This window comes from Rhizophagus irregularis, chromosome 24 (genome assembly GCF_026210795.1).
Source record: "Rhizophagus irregularis chromosome 24, complete sequence".
In the NCBI taxonomy this organism is placed as follows: domain Eukaryota; kingdom Fungi; phylum Glomeromycota; class Glomeromycetes; order Glomerales; family Glomeraceae; genus Rhizophagus; species Rhizophagus irregularis.
Window position 1 is genome coordinate 2,366,768 of NC_089452.1, and position 15,650 is coordinate 2,382,417.

At 22.9% G+C, this 15,650-nt stretch overlaps 1 protein-coding gene across 1 annotated transcript; it reads right to left on the reverse strand.

Moving 5' to 3' along the window:
* Nucleotides 1–2,270: 2,270 nt before the first annotated feature.
* Nucleotides 2,271–3,631, reverse strand: OCT59_016215 (uncharacterized protein; the record flags this gene model as incomplete). Its single annotated transcript, XM_066132323.1, has 4 exons — nt 2,271–2,338; nt 2,418–2,717; nt 3,189–3,300; nt 3,377–3,631. 4 exons carry the CDS (start codon nt 3,629–3,631, stop codon nt 2,271–2,273), a joined length of 735 nt encoding a protein of 244 aa, XP_066003318.1.
* Between the last annotated feature and the right edge of the window lie 12,019 nt (nt 3,632–15,650).

Here is a 15,650-nt window from a genome sequence, read left to right on the forward strand (position 1 = left end):
GATTTTATATAATAAAAGTGAGTTGCGATATTGCGATTCACTTTTTTATATTAATTCTATATAAAAAAAGTGAATTGCAATACCGCGACTCACTTTTATTATATAGAATCTATATAAAAAAGTGAATCGCAATACCGCGACTCACTTTTATTATATAGAATCTATATAAAAAAGTGAATCGCAATACCGCGACTCACTTTTATTATATAGAATCTATATAAAAAAGTGAATCGCAATACCGCAACTCACTTTTATTATATAAAATCAATATAAAAAAGTGAATCGCAATACCGCAACTCACTTTTTTTATATAAAATCTATATAAAAAAGTGAATTGCAGTATTGGGATTCACTTTTTTATATGATTTTAATATAAAAATGTTGAATCGCAATATTTCGAGAAAAAACATTGCGAAAACGTTTTTTCATAATATTATATTAAAAAAATGTTTCGTAACGTTTTTTTTTTTTGATATTTCAATAATAACGTTGCGAAAACATTTTTTTCATAATGTTATAAAAACGTTTTGCAATATTTTTTTTTCAATATTTTAATAAAAAACGTTGCAAAAACGTTTTTTTTCATAATATTATATTAAAAAAAAAGTTTTGTACCATTTTTTTTCAATACTTTAATAAAAATAGTCCTGAAATTTTTCAGGTTTCAGGTCAGGTCAGGTCAAACGGACAACCTGATATAACCTGACCTGACCTGACCTGAAAAAAAATTTCAGGTCAGGTTTATCAATTAACCTGACCTGACCTGACCCATTCGGAGCTCTACAAATAATACTATATGTACTTACATATTAGTTGTATTTCATTAGTCTCATTATTACTTATTACAGTTGTACGGGTCACATCGAACTGGACATTTTCCTGAAACATCCAGTTTCCCGAATTCTTATTTCCCAAATCTTTTGAATTCAATTTCCCGCCAATATTCTGAATCCCAATATCTCGAATTACAATATCATGAATGAACACTTTCCTGAATTTCCATAAATTTCTGTTTTTTAAATTTTGTTAAACAACAATTAAAGTGAGACATGCATTCTAGATTTCTAGTTAAATGATAACTGTTCATTCCACATTTCTTTTGTGAATGCATTTTTGTATAAACTTTAATAATAAGTTAAAAAATTTGATGAAATAAAATTTACAAGAAAAACCCGCTTCTGTATATCAAGAAAATTGATTCATAACTGAAAAATTATACTGAAAAATTATGCCAAGAAATTTTCTCCCGAAGTATAAACATCAAATTAATTTTGATTTTTTTTTTTCCTTGATAATGAATAAAAATGCTTGTATTGTTTAGAAAACTAGACAAATTTTTTTATTTCACATGATATTCTTAGCTAAAACGATTGAATCACGTGATATTAGTAAGATATTTCCTGATTATCCCTCAATTTCATCACCTAATCATTACTTAGTGAAATGAGCCATATGTTATTTCATACAATATATGAGCATCAATTATAGTATATACACGTTAAATTTTCAATAAAATGTATACAAATTGTGGTCATTTATATTTTAATAGTTTTGTTTGTTATAGTCATGCCTTTATTCATACATTTATTATTCGTTTATTGTTTGCTCATTTATTTATTTATTCAATTTTTTACACGTAAAAAAAAAAGTATTAAGAATGCTAATTAAAAAAGTAAATATTGAAAAAATAAAGTATCAGAAAAATTAATAATCACATAATATGCGGTGGGTCGCAATAGTGACAGGGTCGCCAAATAATAATAGTCTTATATTTATTATTTTGACAATTTATATCTCATAATTAGAAAAATTATAAAAAAAAAGATTTATTTAAATTACAAACTAAGAAACTTGTAAAATATTTACTACTCTAGTCTTAGTGTTTAAATAATTCTAAGTATAATAAAAAAAGTGAAAAGCTAAAAAAAAAAAGGAATTATTTAAATTACAAACTAAGAAATTTGTAAAATATTTTACTACTCTAGCCTTAGTGTTTAAATAAATCTAAAAGAATAATATAAAGAACAATTTCTTTTGAATGCATAATATCACATATCACTTAAAAAAAACTATAAATTTTTTTTAAGAACAAACAATGATTAGTTAATTTTCATTTGTTTTAATATCTAAATAATTAAATATTAAATAAAATTAATTTCACAAATAATTTGCAAGATTAATTCCTTTTATATATCATAGTACATACCCAATGACCCCAAATCCTTAATTATATAATCACTCATATCTTCACTTACTAGCACTTCATTTGCTTATACACTAGTAACTTGTGAATCTTCACTTTCAAGACTTTCATTCAACTTTTTACTAGTTTTCTTATCTGTTTTAATAATTAAATGAATTAATTAATTTCATATAAATAATTTGCAAGATTAATTTTTATATATTAAAGTATATACCTAATGACCTCAAATCATTAATCACACAATCATTCAAATCTGAATGACTTGCACGATATGCTTGTGAATTTTCACTTTTAAGAATTTCATTTAAATCTTTACTAGTAAAATCAAGTAAGCGACTTGTAAAATATGCTTTAGGATGAGATTTAGTAGCAAGATTGTTATGCCCAATTGGTGCATTTATAAATTCCATAATGTTGCTTTTTAATTCTTCACTGAATTTATTACTACCAGGATAGTAAATCCAATTCTCAATAACAACTTTCACTTCTGATGCAGATGGCCTGTTTAATGGATCTTCATTCCAACATTTTTTCATTAAATTTACATAGCATTGTGGAGTATTTTCAATAATTTCAGGACGTTCACCTTTACAAATACTTAAACTAAGTTGAAGATCATGTGCTCTATCATTAAATGGTGATACCCCGGATGTAAGTTCCCACATAATCATAGAAAAACTATACATATCACTAGCTGGAGTATAAGATTTGCCTCTTAAAACTTCAGGAGCCATAAATGATATAACACCATAAATATCATGCTTTTTCAAAAACGATTTTACAGGTTGACATAATCCTAAATCACTAATATAGATTTTATCCTCATTCTTATTATTATGATTTAAAATATTACCATCATGAAAATCACAATGAATAAGATTTTTTTCATGTATATTACTAAGTCCAGAAATAATTTCATACAACATATATAATTTTTTTTTCCAATTATTTTCGACTATTGTTGTTAAATTTTCTCTTAAATTACCTTTATTTGCATAATCCATTACTACCATATATTTTGAAGTATTTGGATTTTTTGTGAATCCATAAAATTCTATAATATCACTTGAAGCTAAAACACTTGCATGATATTCCCACTATAAAAATAATAATTATTATTAATATAAATAAATTTTAATTTAAATTAAAATAGAAAATAATATACTATCATACTTCTTCTAAAAATTCATTTAAATTTTCATTTAAATTCTTGGGACATTTAAGAATTACTACTTCACCTTCTTCATCATCCTCATCATCCTCATCCTCTTCATTTTCTTCAACCTCTTCATCTTCTTTATCTCCATTATTCTTTAACCAAATAGCTCTGTATATAGTACCAAATCCTCCTTCATTAAAATATTCAACATTTTTAAATTTGTTATAAGGAATCCATCTTAATCTATTTTTAAGAATAAAATCATCCATAATTTCATTTCCACTTTTCCCAAATCTATAAATTTAAATAATTAAAATTATATTATAGATTGTATTATTTTTTACATTAAAATAAATTATTACTTACTCTAAAATTTAAATAGGAATTTAATGTAATATAAGTCTTAGCTTTTGGATAAATACATATAATAATCTATAATTTACAACTTACCAACTAAAGTAACAGATATTTTAAATGAAAGAATTAAATTAAAAAATAAATATTATATAAAATATATAACAATAGAGATACTTACAAGCTAGATCATAAATAATTTTTTAAATAAAAAAATTAGATAGTTTAAATTATATGTAAATATTATAGCAATAAGTAATAATAGAATTAAATAAATAACTTACGCCCTAAATAAAGAAATTAGATAGTTTAAATTATATGTAAATATTATAACAATAAGTAATAATAGAATTAAATAAATAACTTACCCGCTTAATAATTTTTCAAATAAAAAAATTAGATAGTTTAAATTATATGTAAATATTATAACAATAAGTAATAATAGAATTAAATAAATAACTTACAATCTATTAAAGAAATTAGATAGTTTAAATTATATGTAAATATTATAGCAATAAGTAATAATAGAATTAAATAAATAACTTACACCCTAAATAAAGAAATTAGATAGTTTAAATTATATGTAAATATTATAACAATAAGTAATAATAGAATTAAATAAATAACTTACCAACTATTGAATAAATAAAGAAATTAGATAGTTTAAATTATATGTAAATATTATAACAATAAGTAATAATAGAATTAAATAAATAACTTACCAACTATTAAATAAATTAAGAAATTAGATAGTTTAAATTATATGTAAATATTATAACAATAAGTAATAATAGAATTAAATAAATAACTTACACCCTAAATAAAGAAATTAGATAGTTTAAATTATATGTAAATATTATAACAATAAGTAATAATAGAATTAAATAAATAACTTACCAACTATTGAATAAATAAAGAAATTAGATAGTTTAAATTATATGTAAATATTATAACAATAAGTAATAATAGAACTAAATAAATAACTTACACCCTAAATAAAGAAATTAGATAGTTTAAATTATATGTAAATATTATAACAATAAGTAATAATAGAATTAAATAAATAACTTACCAACTATTAAATAAATTAAGAAATTAGATAGTTTAAATTATATGTAAATATTATAACAATAAGTAATAATAGAATTAAATAAATAACTTACACCCTAAATAAAGAAATTAGATAGTTTAAATTATATGTAAATATTATAACAATAAGTAATAATAGAATTAAATAAATAACTTACCAACTATTGAATAAATAAAGAAATTAGATAGTTTAAATTATATGTAAATATTATAACAATAAGTAATAATAGAATTAAATAAATAACTTACACCCTAAATAAAGAAATTAGATAGTTTAAATTATATGTAAATATTATAGCAATAAGTAATAATAGAATTAAATAAATAACTTATAACTTACGATCTATTAAATAAATAAAGAAATTAGATAGTTTAAATTATATGTAAATATTATAACAATAAGTAATAATAGAATTAAATAAATAACTTACACCCTAAATAAAGAAATTAGATAGTTTAAATTATATGTAAATATTATAGCAATAAGTAATAATAGAATTAAATAAATAACTTACGCCCTAAATAAAGAAATTAGATAGTTTAAATTATATGTAAATATTATAACAATAAGTAATAATAGAATTAAATAAATAACTTACCCGCTTAATAATTTTTCAAATAAAAAAATTAGATAGTTTAAATTATATGTAAATATTATAACAATAAGTAATAATAGAATTAAATAAATAACTTACACCCTAAATAAAGAAATTAGATAGTTTAAATTATATGTAAATATTATAACAATAAGTAATAATAGAATTAAATAAATAACTTACGCCCTAAATAAAGAAATTAGATAGTTTAAATTATATGTAAATATTATAACAATAAGTAATAATAGAATTAAATAAATAACTTACCCGCTTAATAATTTTTCAAATAAAAAAATTAGATAGTTTAAATTATATGTAAATATTATAACAATAAGTAATAATAGAATTAAATAAATAACTTACGCCCTAAATAAAGAAATTAGATAGTTTAAATTATATGTAAATATTATAACAATAAGTAATAATAGAATTAAATAAATAACTTACCAACTATTGAATAAATAAAGAAATTAGATAGTTTAAATTATATGTAAATATTATAACAATAAGTAATAATAGAATTAAATAAATAACTTACTATCTATGAAATAATTTTTCAAACAAATAAAGAAATTAGTTGGATTTAATTGTACAAATAATATAAATATAGATATCATATAACTTACACCCTGTAGTATTATTAATTATTAATTAGTTAGATATAAAAGTAATTATTGTAATTATATATATATTACTTACAATCTAGTTATTTAAATTAAGAATATAATTAGTTGAATTATATAAAATATTAAACATGAATTGTTTATAAATAAAAACTTAATATTTCAGCTTGTTTGATATACCTTTAATACGTTGGTCCATTGCTATATCAAAATTCTCCCTAATTGGAAAAGATAAAGTAAATATCTTTTTTTCTTTTTTTTTTTATTATTGAGCGCCTTTATTATTAGTATAAATAAATATGGTAACAATATTTATGTAAAATACATTATGTGCAAAAACGGTGATCACAAGTACAAGCATTGCATCATTGCGTATATGACAAACAAATCAGAATGTAGATCAATTATTACAAAATTGCAGTAACTGGTTAATCATTTCATCTTAGGCACCAATGAAATGATTATCATTCATTTTTATTTTTATTTTTATTTAACAGTAATAGATAGCGAATACAAATTTTATAAACATATCAAAAATGAAGAAGTAAAATAAAAAAATGAACTAAACTATCAGAAGAATCTACTTCGACGGTGGGGTAATTAAATACAAAACTATTAAAGATATAACCAACTACACCTAAAAACCATTTCTTTAATTAACCCACTACCTCCCATACACTAGCCGAAACTTGGTAAGTTGAAGCCCGCCCTGCAGAAGAAAGTAAAATTGACCCTATAAAATTATATAAATCAGACTACTAAAATCTACGATGGCGCTACGAAGTAAGATTAGTATAAAACTCTATTATATTTTTACCAAAATAAATGTAATTCCTAACACTATCTAAAGAATCATAATAAATAATATGATTATTACTAAAATTATTATTAGGTAATGAACGAACGCTTTTGAATTCTAATTTTTTCTTTTTTGTTAACCCCATGGAACGTTCAAATTCCTTCAAATGTGAACACCTTGGAATCCAAACTTGTTCAAATATCTCATCAAAAATAAACTGCCTCATTTGAATTAAAACATCAACAACATTTTTCTTTGTAGTCCAAGAATTCAACAATTCTGAAAGTGACATAGGTATAATTCCTTTAATAAGATCGATGAAAGTAAATACGTTAGGATCATAAGATATATCCCATATATCAAGCGCCATGAAAGCATTGAAATCTTGTATATTATCATTATATTCTAATATCCAAGTCAAAAGATGATTAATTGTTTTATCTCTAATATTATTAATAATATCATAATGACCACTACACGTCCATATGTGATTAAAAGTTTCGTCATGTAGACCACATATAGGGCACATCCACCCGTCATATAAATCAAGTAATGATTTCTTCATCTGTTCAATAGTGGGAATTTCTTCAATTAACAAGTGAACTTTCCCTATAAAAAATATATATACGGTTAGTATACTGTATTTTCGTATTTTGCGAACAGTATATTTATAGTATTATTACCGTATGATTACAGTATTTTCACATACTGTATATATTTGGTATTCTGCACACCGTATCATATATACGGTTTGCGTACAGTATATTTTTCCAGTTTTACCCGTATGTTTTATACTTGTAAACAGTAGAAAAACCGTATGTTTTATACTTATAAACAGTATATTGTTTTATATTTTATATTGCGAACAGTATACTTTTCCAGGATAAACCGTATATTTTATACTGATAAACAGTACTTTTTTCCAGTTTAAACTGCATATTTTGTACTGATAAATAGTATATATTATTCAATTAAATCGTATATTTTATATTTGCAAACAGAATTTAAAATGCATTTATAATCAATAAAATTTTTATTAAATAATATTAAATATACAAATATTTTTTATAAATAATATAAATAAAAAACTAGTATAAAATAATATACTATTTGTAAAAAAAATAATATTAGCAAAATATAAACAAAAAAAAAAGAAATTTAATTAGTAATATTATTATTATTTTAAATATAAAAAAGGAATAATAAAAGGTTAGTAAAAAAAAAGAAACTTAATTAGTAATATTATCATTATTTTAAATATAAAAAAGAAATAATAAAAAGTTAGTAATATTATTAATATATTAGTTAGATATAAAAAAGTAATAAAATGATAGTAGTAATGTTAGTAATATATTAAAAAAATTAAATAAAATACATAAAAGTAAAAAAAAATATAATTAATATATGTTAACATATAATATTAATATAAAAATAAAAACATAAAAAGGTGTACATATAGTTGTTTAATTAATATTGTTAAAATTCACCATTACAATTCCAGAGAGATATTAGCGAAAGTAATTGTTAATTGATATACGTGCGTATCACTTTTTGTATAATTAGTAGTTTAGTACAAATATATATATTGTATATTATCAAAATAAGTTTTTTATTATTATATGTTAAAATAGTTTTGGTATTCATTTTTATTGTCTTTTTTTTTCTAAAAAAAAAGAAGAGAAAAGAATATTTTTGAAAAAATAAACAAAAAATAAACAATAACGTGTTATTAATGCATGTGATCAGCGATCAGCTGAATTTTAATTGGTTAAATATAGAAATGCGAAAATTAAAAAGCAGAAGTATTTTTTTAAAATTTAAATCATACAGATTGTTTTTAAAGTTCAATTAGTAATTTAAAAGTTCTTTTTTTTAATACTGCTTAATTTTTAAATTAAAGCCTTAATACTAAATTAGTTAAATTAGAATTAAGAAAAATTTGTAAGAATTTTCTTTGATACTGCTTAATTTTTAAATTAAAGCCTTAATATTAAATTAGTTAAATTAGAATTAAGCAGTATTAAGAAAAATTTGCAAGAATTTTCCTTAATACTGCTTAATAGTTAAATTAGAATTAGGGAGCTTACACATATTATGTAATTATTATAGGGGGGGAGGGGGTAGTTAAAATTTTACGTTACACTTATTTAAATCATATGATTTATAAATATTATAATTTGATTGGTTATGAAATCTAACAGGGGGGGGGGGGTAAGGTTTATAATAAAATGAATATTACGTGATATGTGTAACTCCCCTTAACATATGGGCTGATTTATGGAATTAAGTTTTTATATTCAAAAAACTAACTTTATTAAGCAAATGCAAATACAAGTTACATGAAAATGATAGATTCACACCAGCTGATATAAATAAAATTGATTTGATTATATTATTTTTTGATTTTTTTTAATAATATCATTAAAATTAAAAAATTTAAATATAATTGTCATGACAAAATATTGAATAACTTAATGTGTATCTGTGCTAGATGAATGAATTTATATTCATTAGAAAGAGGTAATCAAGAGCTATCTATAAACCAAATATCGCATGAATTAAATCACAAGTTGCTGAATAATTACGTTCAATGTATTTGTTTTTAACTTTTGACTTTGATCGTTAATATCTTCACATCTAGTAATTCAATTTAAATGATCTTTTTTCGTTCAGGTAGTTTAGGTTCTGGCCTTTCATATGAATATAAATATATGTGTTTAGCATGTATTTACGCTGATATATTAACGATTTTGTTAATTGAATAAAACTCTGATACAAAAATTTTTAAAATTATAATTCTTACCAAAAGATGATCTTTACAGGTATTATTGAGCTCTTTTTACTTTACTTAATAAGGTTTTATTTGCTATTTCTGTTTTAAATTGAATAAATTAATAAAATCAATTTTAAAAAGTAATTAACAAGTAGAATAAAATCAGTATAGTAAAAAACAAAAAAAAACATCTCAAAAACTCTAAAGCATAACTCACATTTTTATTTTGTATATTTTTACTAAAAAAAAGAAGGAACTAAGGTTAAAAATAAATGAAAAAAGATTTTTCTTATTAATATAAATTATTAATATTTGTTTTCTTAATTATTAATTAAAAAAAACCTGCTATATATGCCTATAAACTTTTCTAAGTCACCTAACAAAAATCTGATTGAAAAGTGATTGAAAAGTGATTGAAAAGTGATTAAAAAAGAAAGTAGTTGCCATTGTTATTTTTGAATAAACATTAAAAAATTTTTTTTTATTTTTTGATAGATTTAGATCATCTGATTATGTAACACATATAATTTAAGCTTGTGAAACATAATTCTTGTTAAAATGTGCAAATCTTTATGAAAATCTTAATTTTGGCTAATTCCACAAATTGGCGAATATAAGCAGTATTAAGAAAAATTCGCAAGAATTTTCCTTGATACTGCTTAATTTTTAAACTAAAGCCTTAATACTACTAAATTAGTTAAATTAGAATTAAGCAGTATTAAGAAAAATTCGCAAGAATTTTCCTTGATACTGCTTAATTTTTAAATTAAAGCCTTAATACTAAATTAGTTAAATTAGAATTAAGCAGTATTAAGAAAAATTCGCAAGAATTTTCCTTGATACTGCTTAATTTTTAAATTAAAGCTTTAATACTAAATTAGTTAAATTAGAATTAAGCAGTATTAAAAAAAATTCGCAAGAATTTTCCTTGATACTGCTTAATTTTTAAATTAAAATCTTAATACTAATTTATAAAAATGATTTATAATTGAGTTTTGAATTTAGTATTATCAATCAGACTTTGAACTTAAAAATTAAACAGTATTAACAAAAATTCTTGCGAATTTTTAATAATTGTGATTTTACATCAGTGAGTTTTTGGGTAGTATATATTAGTGGATACTAGTATTGTTTGATGCTTTAAAGTGTAGAAAAACTTACGTCAAATAAATAAAAACTGGCAAAAAAATCAGATAGCCAATTTTTGGCTATATTTGTCCGATTTGTAACTTATTGTAGCTGATTTTTTAGTACGAATTGACAAAAATTGGATATGCCAATTTTTAAATTGCATATTCAAATCGGATTGCTGATTTTAGCTATATTTGTCTGATTTATGACTTTTTACAGCCGTATTACCAATTCTTAACTACATTTTTCAGTTTTTTCACTATACAAAAAAATTGTATATACTGTACATTATGAAATATATATTTTTATAAAAAATTATATTGTAATATTGAATTAAATTTTAAAAAATATTTTATTAAGCAATATTAAATAAAAAACTAATCTTAAATAATTAAATTTTAAACAAAATACATTTAAGAATATAAATTTACTTGTAATTCAATGTAATATGCACAATTATAAAAATTAATAATTCCACAAATATTAACTGTACCTTCATTAAAATAAATATTCAAGTAGATTCTAAGCTGCTGAACAATTTTCAATTAATAAATGAAGTCGATTTGCTTTGGCTAAAGTGCTCAAAATACGCTCTGAAGTGACAAAATGGAAAAAAATAAAACTCGTGAATGAGTACCGTTGTGAAAATCGTGAATAACTCATCAAGTATTAACTGTACCTTCGTAAAAATTAATATCCAAGTAGATTTTGACATGATGAACAACTTTCAATTAATATAAGAAGTCGATTTACTTTGGCTAAAGTGCTCAAAATACGCTCTGAAGTGACAAAACGGAAAAAAATAAAATTCGTGAATGAGTACTATTGTGAAAATCGTGAATAACTCATCAAGTATTAACTGTACCTTCGTGAAAATTAATATTCAAGTAGATTTTGACATGCTGAACAACATTCTATTAATATAAAAAATTAGTTTACTTTGGATAAAGTGCTCAAAATACGCTCTGAAGTGACAAACCGGAAAAAAATAAAATTCGTGAATGAGTACCGTTGTGAAAATCGTGAATAACTCATCAAGTATTAACTGTACCTTCGTGAAAATTAATATTCAAGTAGATTTTGACATGCTAAACAACTTACAATTAATATAAGAAGTTGATTTACTTTGGATAAAGATCTCAAAATACGTTCTGAAGGTAAAAAAATTTGTAACTTAATACTACTGTATTATATAAAAAATGTAAATAATTCCAAAAATATTAACTGTACTTTTATGAAGATTAATATCTTAACAGTTTTAAACTTACTGAACTACTTTTAATTAAAAGAATAAGATTTACTTTAACCAAAATGCTCAAACCATACTTTGAAATATGTGTAAAAAAAATATAATATTTGTTTATATTTTAAATTATGAGTTATTTAATTTAAATGTGTTTATATTTAAGAAAAAAAATATTTTAATTCTATTTTATAAAGTATTTAAAAAGTATTTTAGTAAAGTTTTTGAGGCAAAAAAATAATTATAACTGAAATAAAAAAAAAATCTAAGTTAATAAATAAATATTAAACCGTAATACATAATCACATGTTATATATTAAAATTAGAAATTTTATATTAAAATCGAAAAATCCTACTACAAATAGCCAAAAATCGGCAATTTCATGTTAAAAATCAGAAATATTATATTAAAATCAAAAATATTTATTAAAATCGGAAATATTATATTAAAATTGCCAAAAAATCAGATAGCTATATTAAAAAGGGCAAAAATCTGATTTTTATTTATTTGACCTGTGTATATCTGTAGAAAATACGTTATAAACGTATGAATTTTAATATACTGTAGAATAATACGTATACCGTATCCTTCATTTACAATATTTTTGTGAACCGTATACAAAATACTGATATACAGTAGAAATGGTATACGTTATAGACGTATGAATTTAATATACTGTATCACACAGTATGTTTACCGTATACTTTATTGTATTTTTTACTAAACACATTTTGCAAACAGTATACATTATACTGATATGCCGTATGTAAAAATGCGAACTGTATCAAAAATACGTATATACAGTGTAAAAACTGTATACATATTTTTTATAGGGTTTTTGAGCTTTCGTTTTAGAAGAAGAAACAGAAGTTTCATTGTTATTTATATCACAATTTAAACAACTAAATGTGGATGTCCAGTCAACTTCTAACGTGCGATATTTAGAATTTCTGTTTAAATTAATAAATTTTTCCAATCCTTTGTAGTTGCATATATTTTTCAAAAATGAGCGCAGCTTATTCTCAATAATAATCCCATTCCAACAAGGAAGAACTTTCATCATACAAGCATTCTGTCGTAAAACTATATAGCGATCTTGATCAGTATGTGCAATTTTCGCCAAATTATCTACATAATTATTACCCATATCATCACCATGAGCAACAACCTTAAACATTTCCACATGCAAGTTCAATGTTAATATGATTCTACATAAAATAGCCCATAAGAAATTATTATTAGCCTTAAAATATTCACGTGAGGTTTGAGAAAATCTTGACTTCTTCAATTTTTCAAATTGAGTAATCACATTAAGCGAGTCTGTGTTAATTCTAACTTTACTATTTTTTGGAACAACGCTTAATGCTAAAAGAACAGCTAACAATTCTCCTCTATATGCAGAAGGCCATTTATCAATAGTAGAATAAAATTCGACATGAGGTATATCAAACAAATCACTAATCTGAGCGAAGGTGCAACTGATGCTACACTGCTCAGTACCTAATTCGATTAAAGATCCATCAGTGTAAAATTCAAAAATATAATAATTGTTATTGTCAAAAGGAGCTAATGTTCGTTGTATAGTTAACAAGTCATTTCTTGAAATTGAAGACTCTAATAAATCTAAAATTATATTATCTTGTAATTGTGAAGAATGAGAAATCACGTGATTTTGTGTTAACGCTTGATTTATAATATCATATTTCTTTTTTGCAAAATCAAAAATGTCAAAAATATTAAATTCTATTAAGTTTGTAAGTTGACTAGGCGCAAATTGAGAATCTGTTAATAATGGTACTAAACATTCCCAGTCAGCAGAAAACGTACAAGGTGATCGAGTTGATAATGATGCATTAGCAGCACATCCATATTCCATACATTGATATATATAAGTATGTGTATCGGTACATCGAGACATATCAATATGAAAATGTTTAATAACAGGTCATTTTGTTTCATCTATTCCTTGAATCTTTCCAATGACTACAGAGTTAAATTGTGAATTATAACATGCAACTAAAGATCTATTTTTTTTAGTAATATCATATGATCGAGTCTCTTCCACATTATCAACACGAGCGCCAAATAATTGTGTTATATTATGATTCAAATGAACACCATCTGAAGTAATTAAATTTCTAATATCTGAATACCATTTAGTTTCTTTCCATTGTGAAAAAATAGGAATATAAGCCTTAATAAGTATTTCTTTCCATAACAATAAACGAAATTTATCACCTGAAATAATTTGATCTAAAAATAAGATATTCTTTTCACGAAGTCTCTTCCTATGTTTAGAATAATATGCATTATCTACCACGTCTTCTAAAGGAATTTTACCTCCTTTAATTGATGGAAAAATATTATCATCTAAATATTCTAACGAAATATTATTATCATAGCATAATAAAAGCATATTAAGAATATAATTATTTTTTCGTGTATGCGGAACACGATTATAAGGAAGTTTTTCTATCAATGGGCGCGATGTCCATAATTGATCCTGTAAGGATTTTAAACGAATTTCAGTAATTTTTCCCAATAGACCATTATCGTTAAGTTGAATACAAAAATCAGTAATTTTGGCTTGAAGTTGATTGTCGTAAAAATCTCTATATCCATATATATAAGGATTATCGAGTATAGCGTTAGGCGCAGAACGAGCGAATTTTAATTTGTTTTTAAACATCCTTCTAAAAGGAATAATTAAAGATTCTGTTTGTGTTTTCGATAAAGCCATAACTTGTGACCAGTATTCAACTCGAGGAACGATAATTCTATTAAATATATATAAAATATGTTTATCAGTAATCTTCTTTTTATACATAAGATTAACTAAATGGTCTATTTCATTCTTGATTTTGAACATCAAATAATTTCCATCATGTTCTATATTGAAATATACTCCCAGGATACGCATAGGTTCGTGTGGATGTTTGGCTTTAATATTAATTTCTTCACGACTAAACTTGATTAAAATTTTGTCATTATAATTATGAGAATATTTACGCTTCTCAGTTGTAGTCCTCATCATAAGCTCAGACTTTTCTTTGTTGATTTGAATATCGTTAAGACGATAAAATGTATCAGCGATGTATAACATCTTTTCCAATTTTGATTTTTCATCAGTAATCCATTGAGTATCATCCATATACGCCATAATGGAAACATTTTGTTGATTAAGAACACCTTCTTCTTGAACAACTGATTTTGATATACAAGAAATATTATATCCTAATTGTTGTTTATCAATTTCTGCTAAAAGAGGATCGTAATAAATACATCAAAGCAACGGTGAAATTACTTCTCCTTGATCAATTCCTGTAAGAACATCATAAGGTGCAGTTTTTCCATATGCAGTGATTACTTGATTTTTTCTATCTTTAAAAAGTTCTAAAATGAGGTATGAAAAATCGTTAGGAATTTTAATTCTATCCATCGCTTTTTTGAGTTGAAAGATGTTCACACGATCATAAGCCTTTCCCATATCCTGAGAGAGTATCCATAATTCATTATTATTATCGATTGAATCTTGAATAACTTCGTTCATAATCTTTATCGGTTCAAATGTTGATTGTTTAGGCAGACCAGCGAATTGGTTTGCCTTTAATACATTATTATCTTTCAAAATAATTGCTAAACGACGATTTAGCAAAGAAATGAGTGCTTTTCGAGTGGT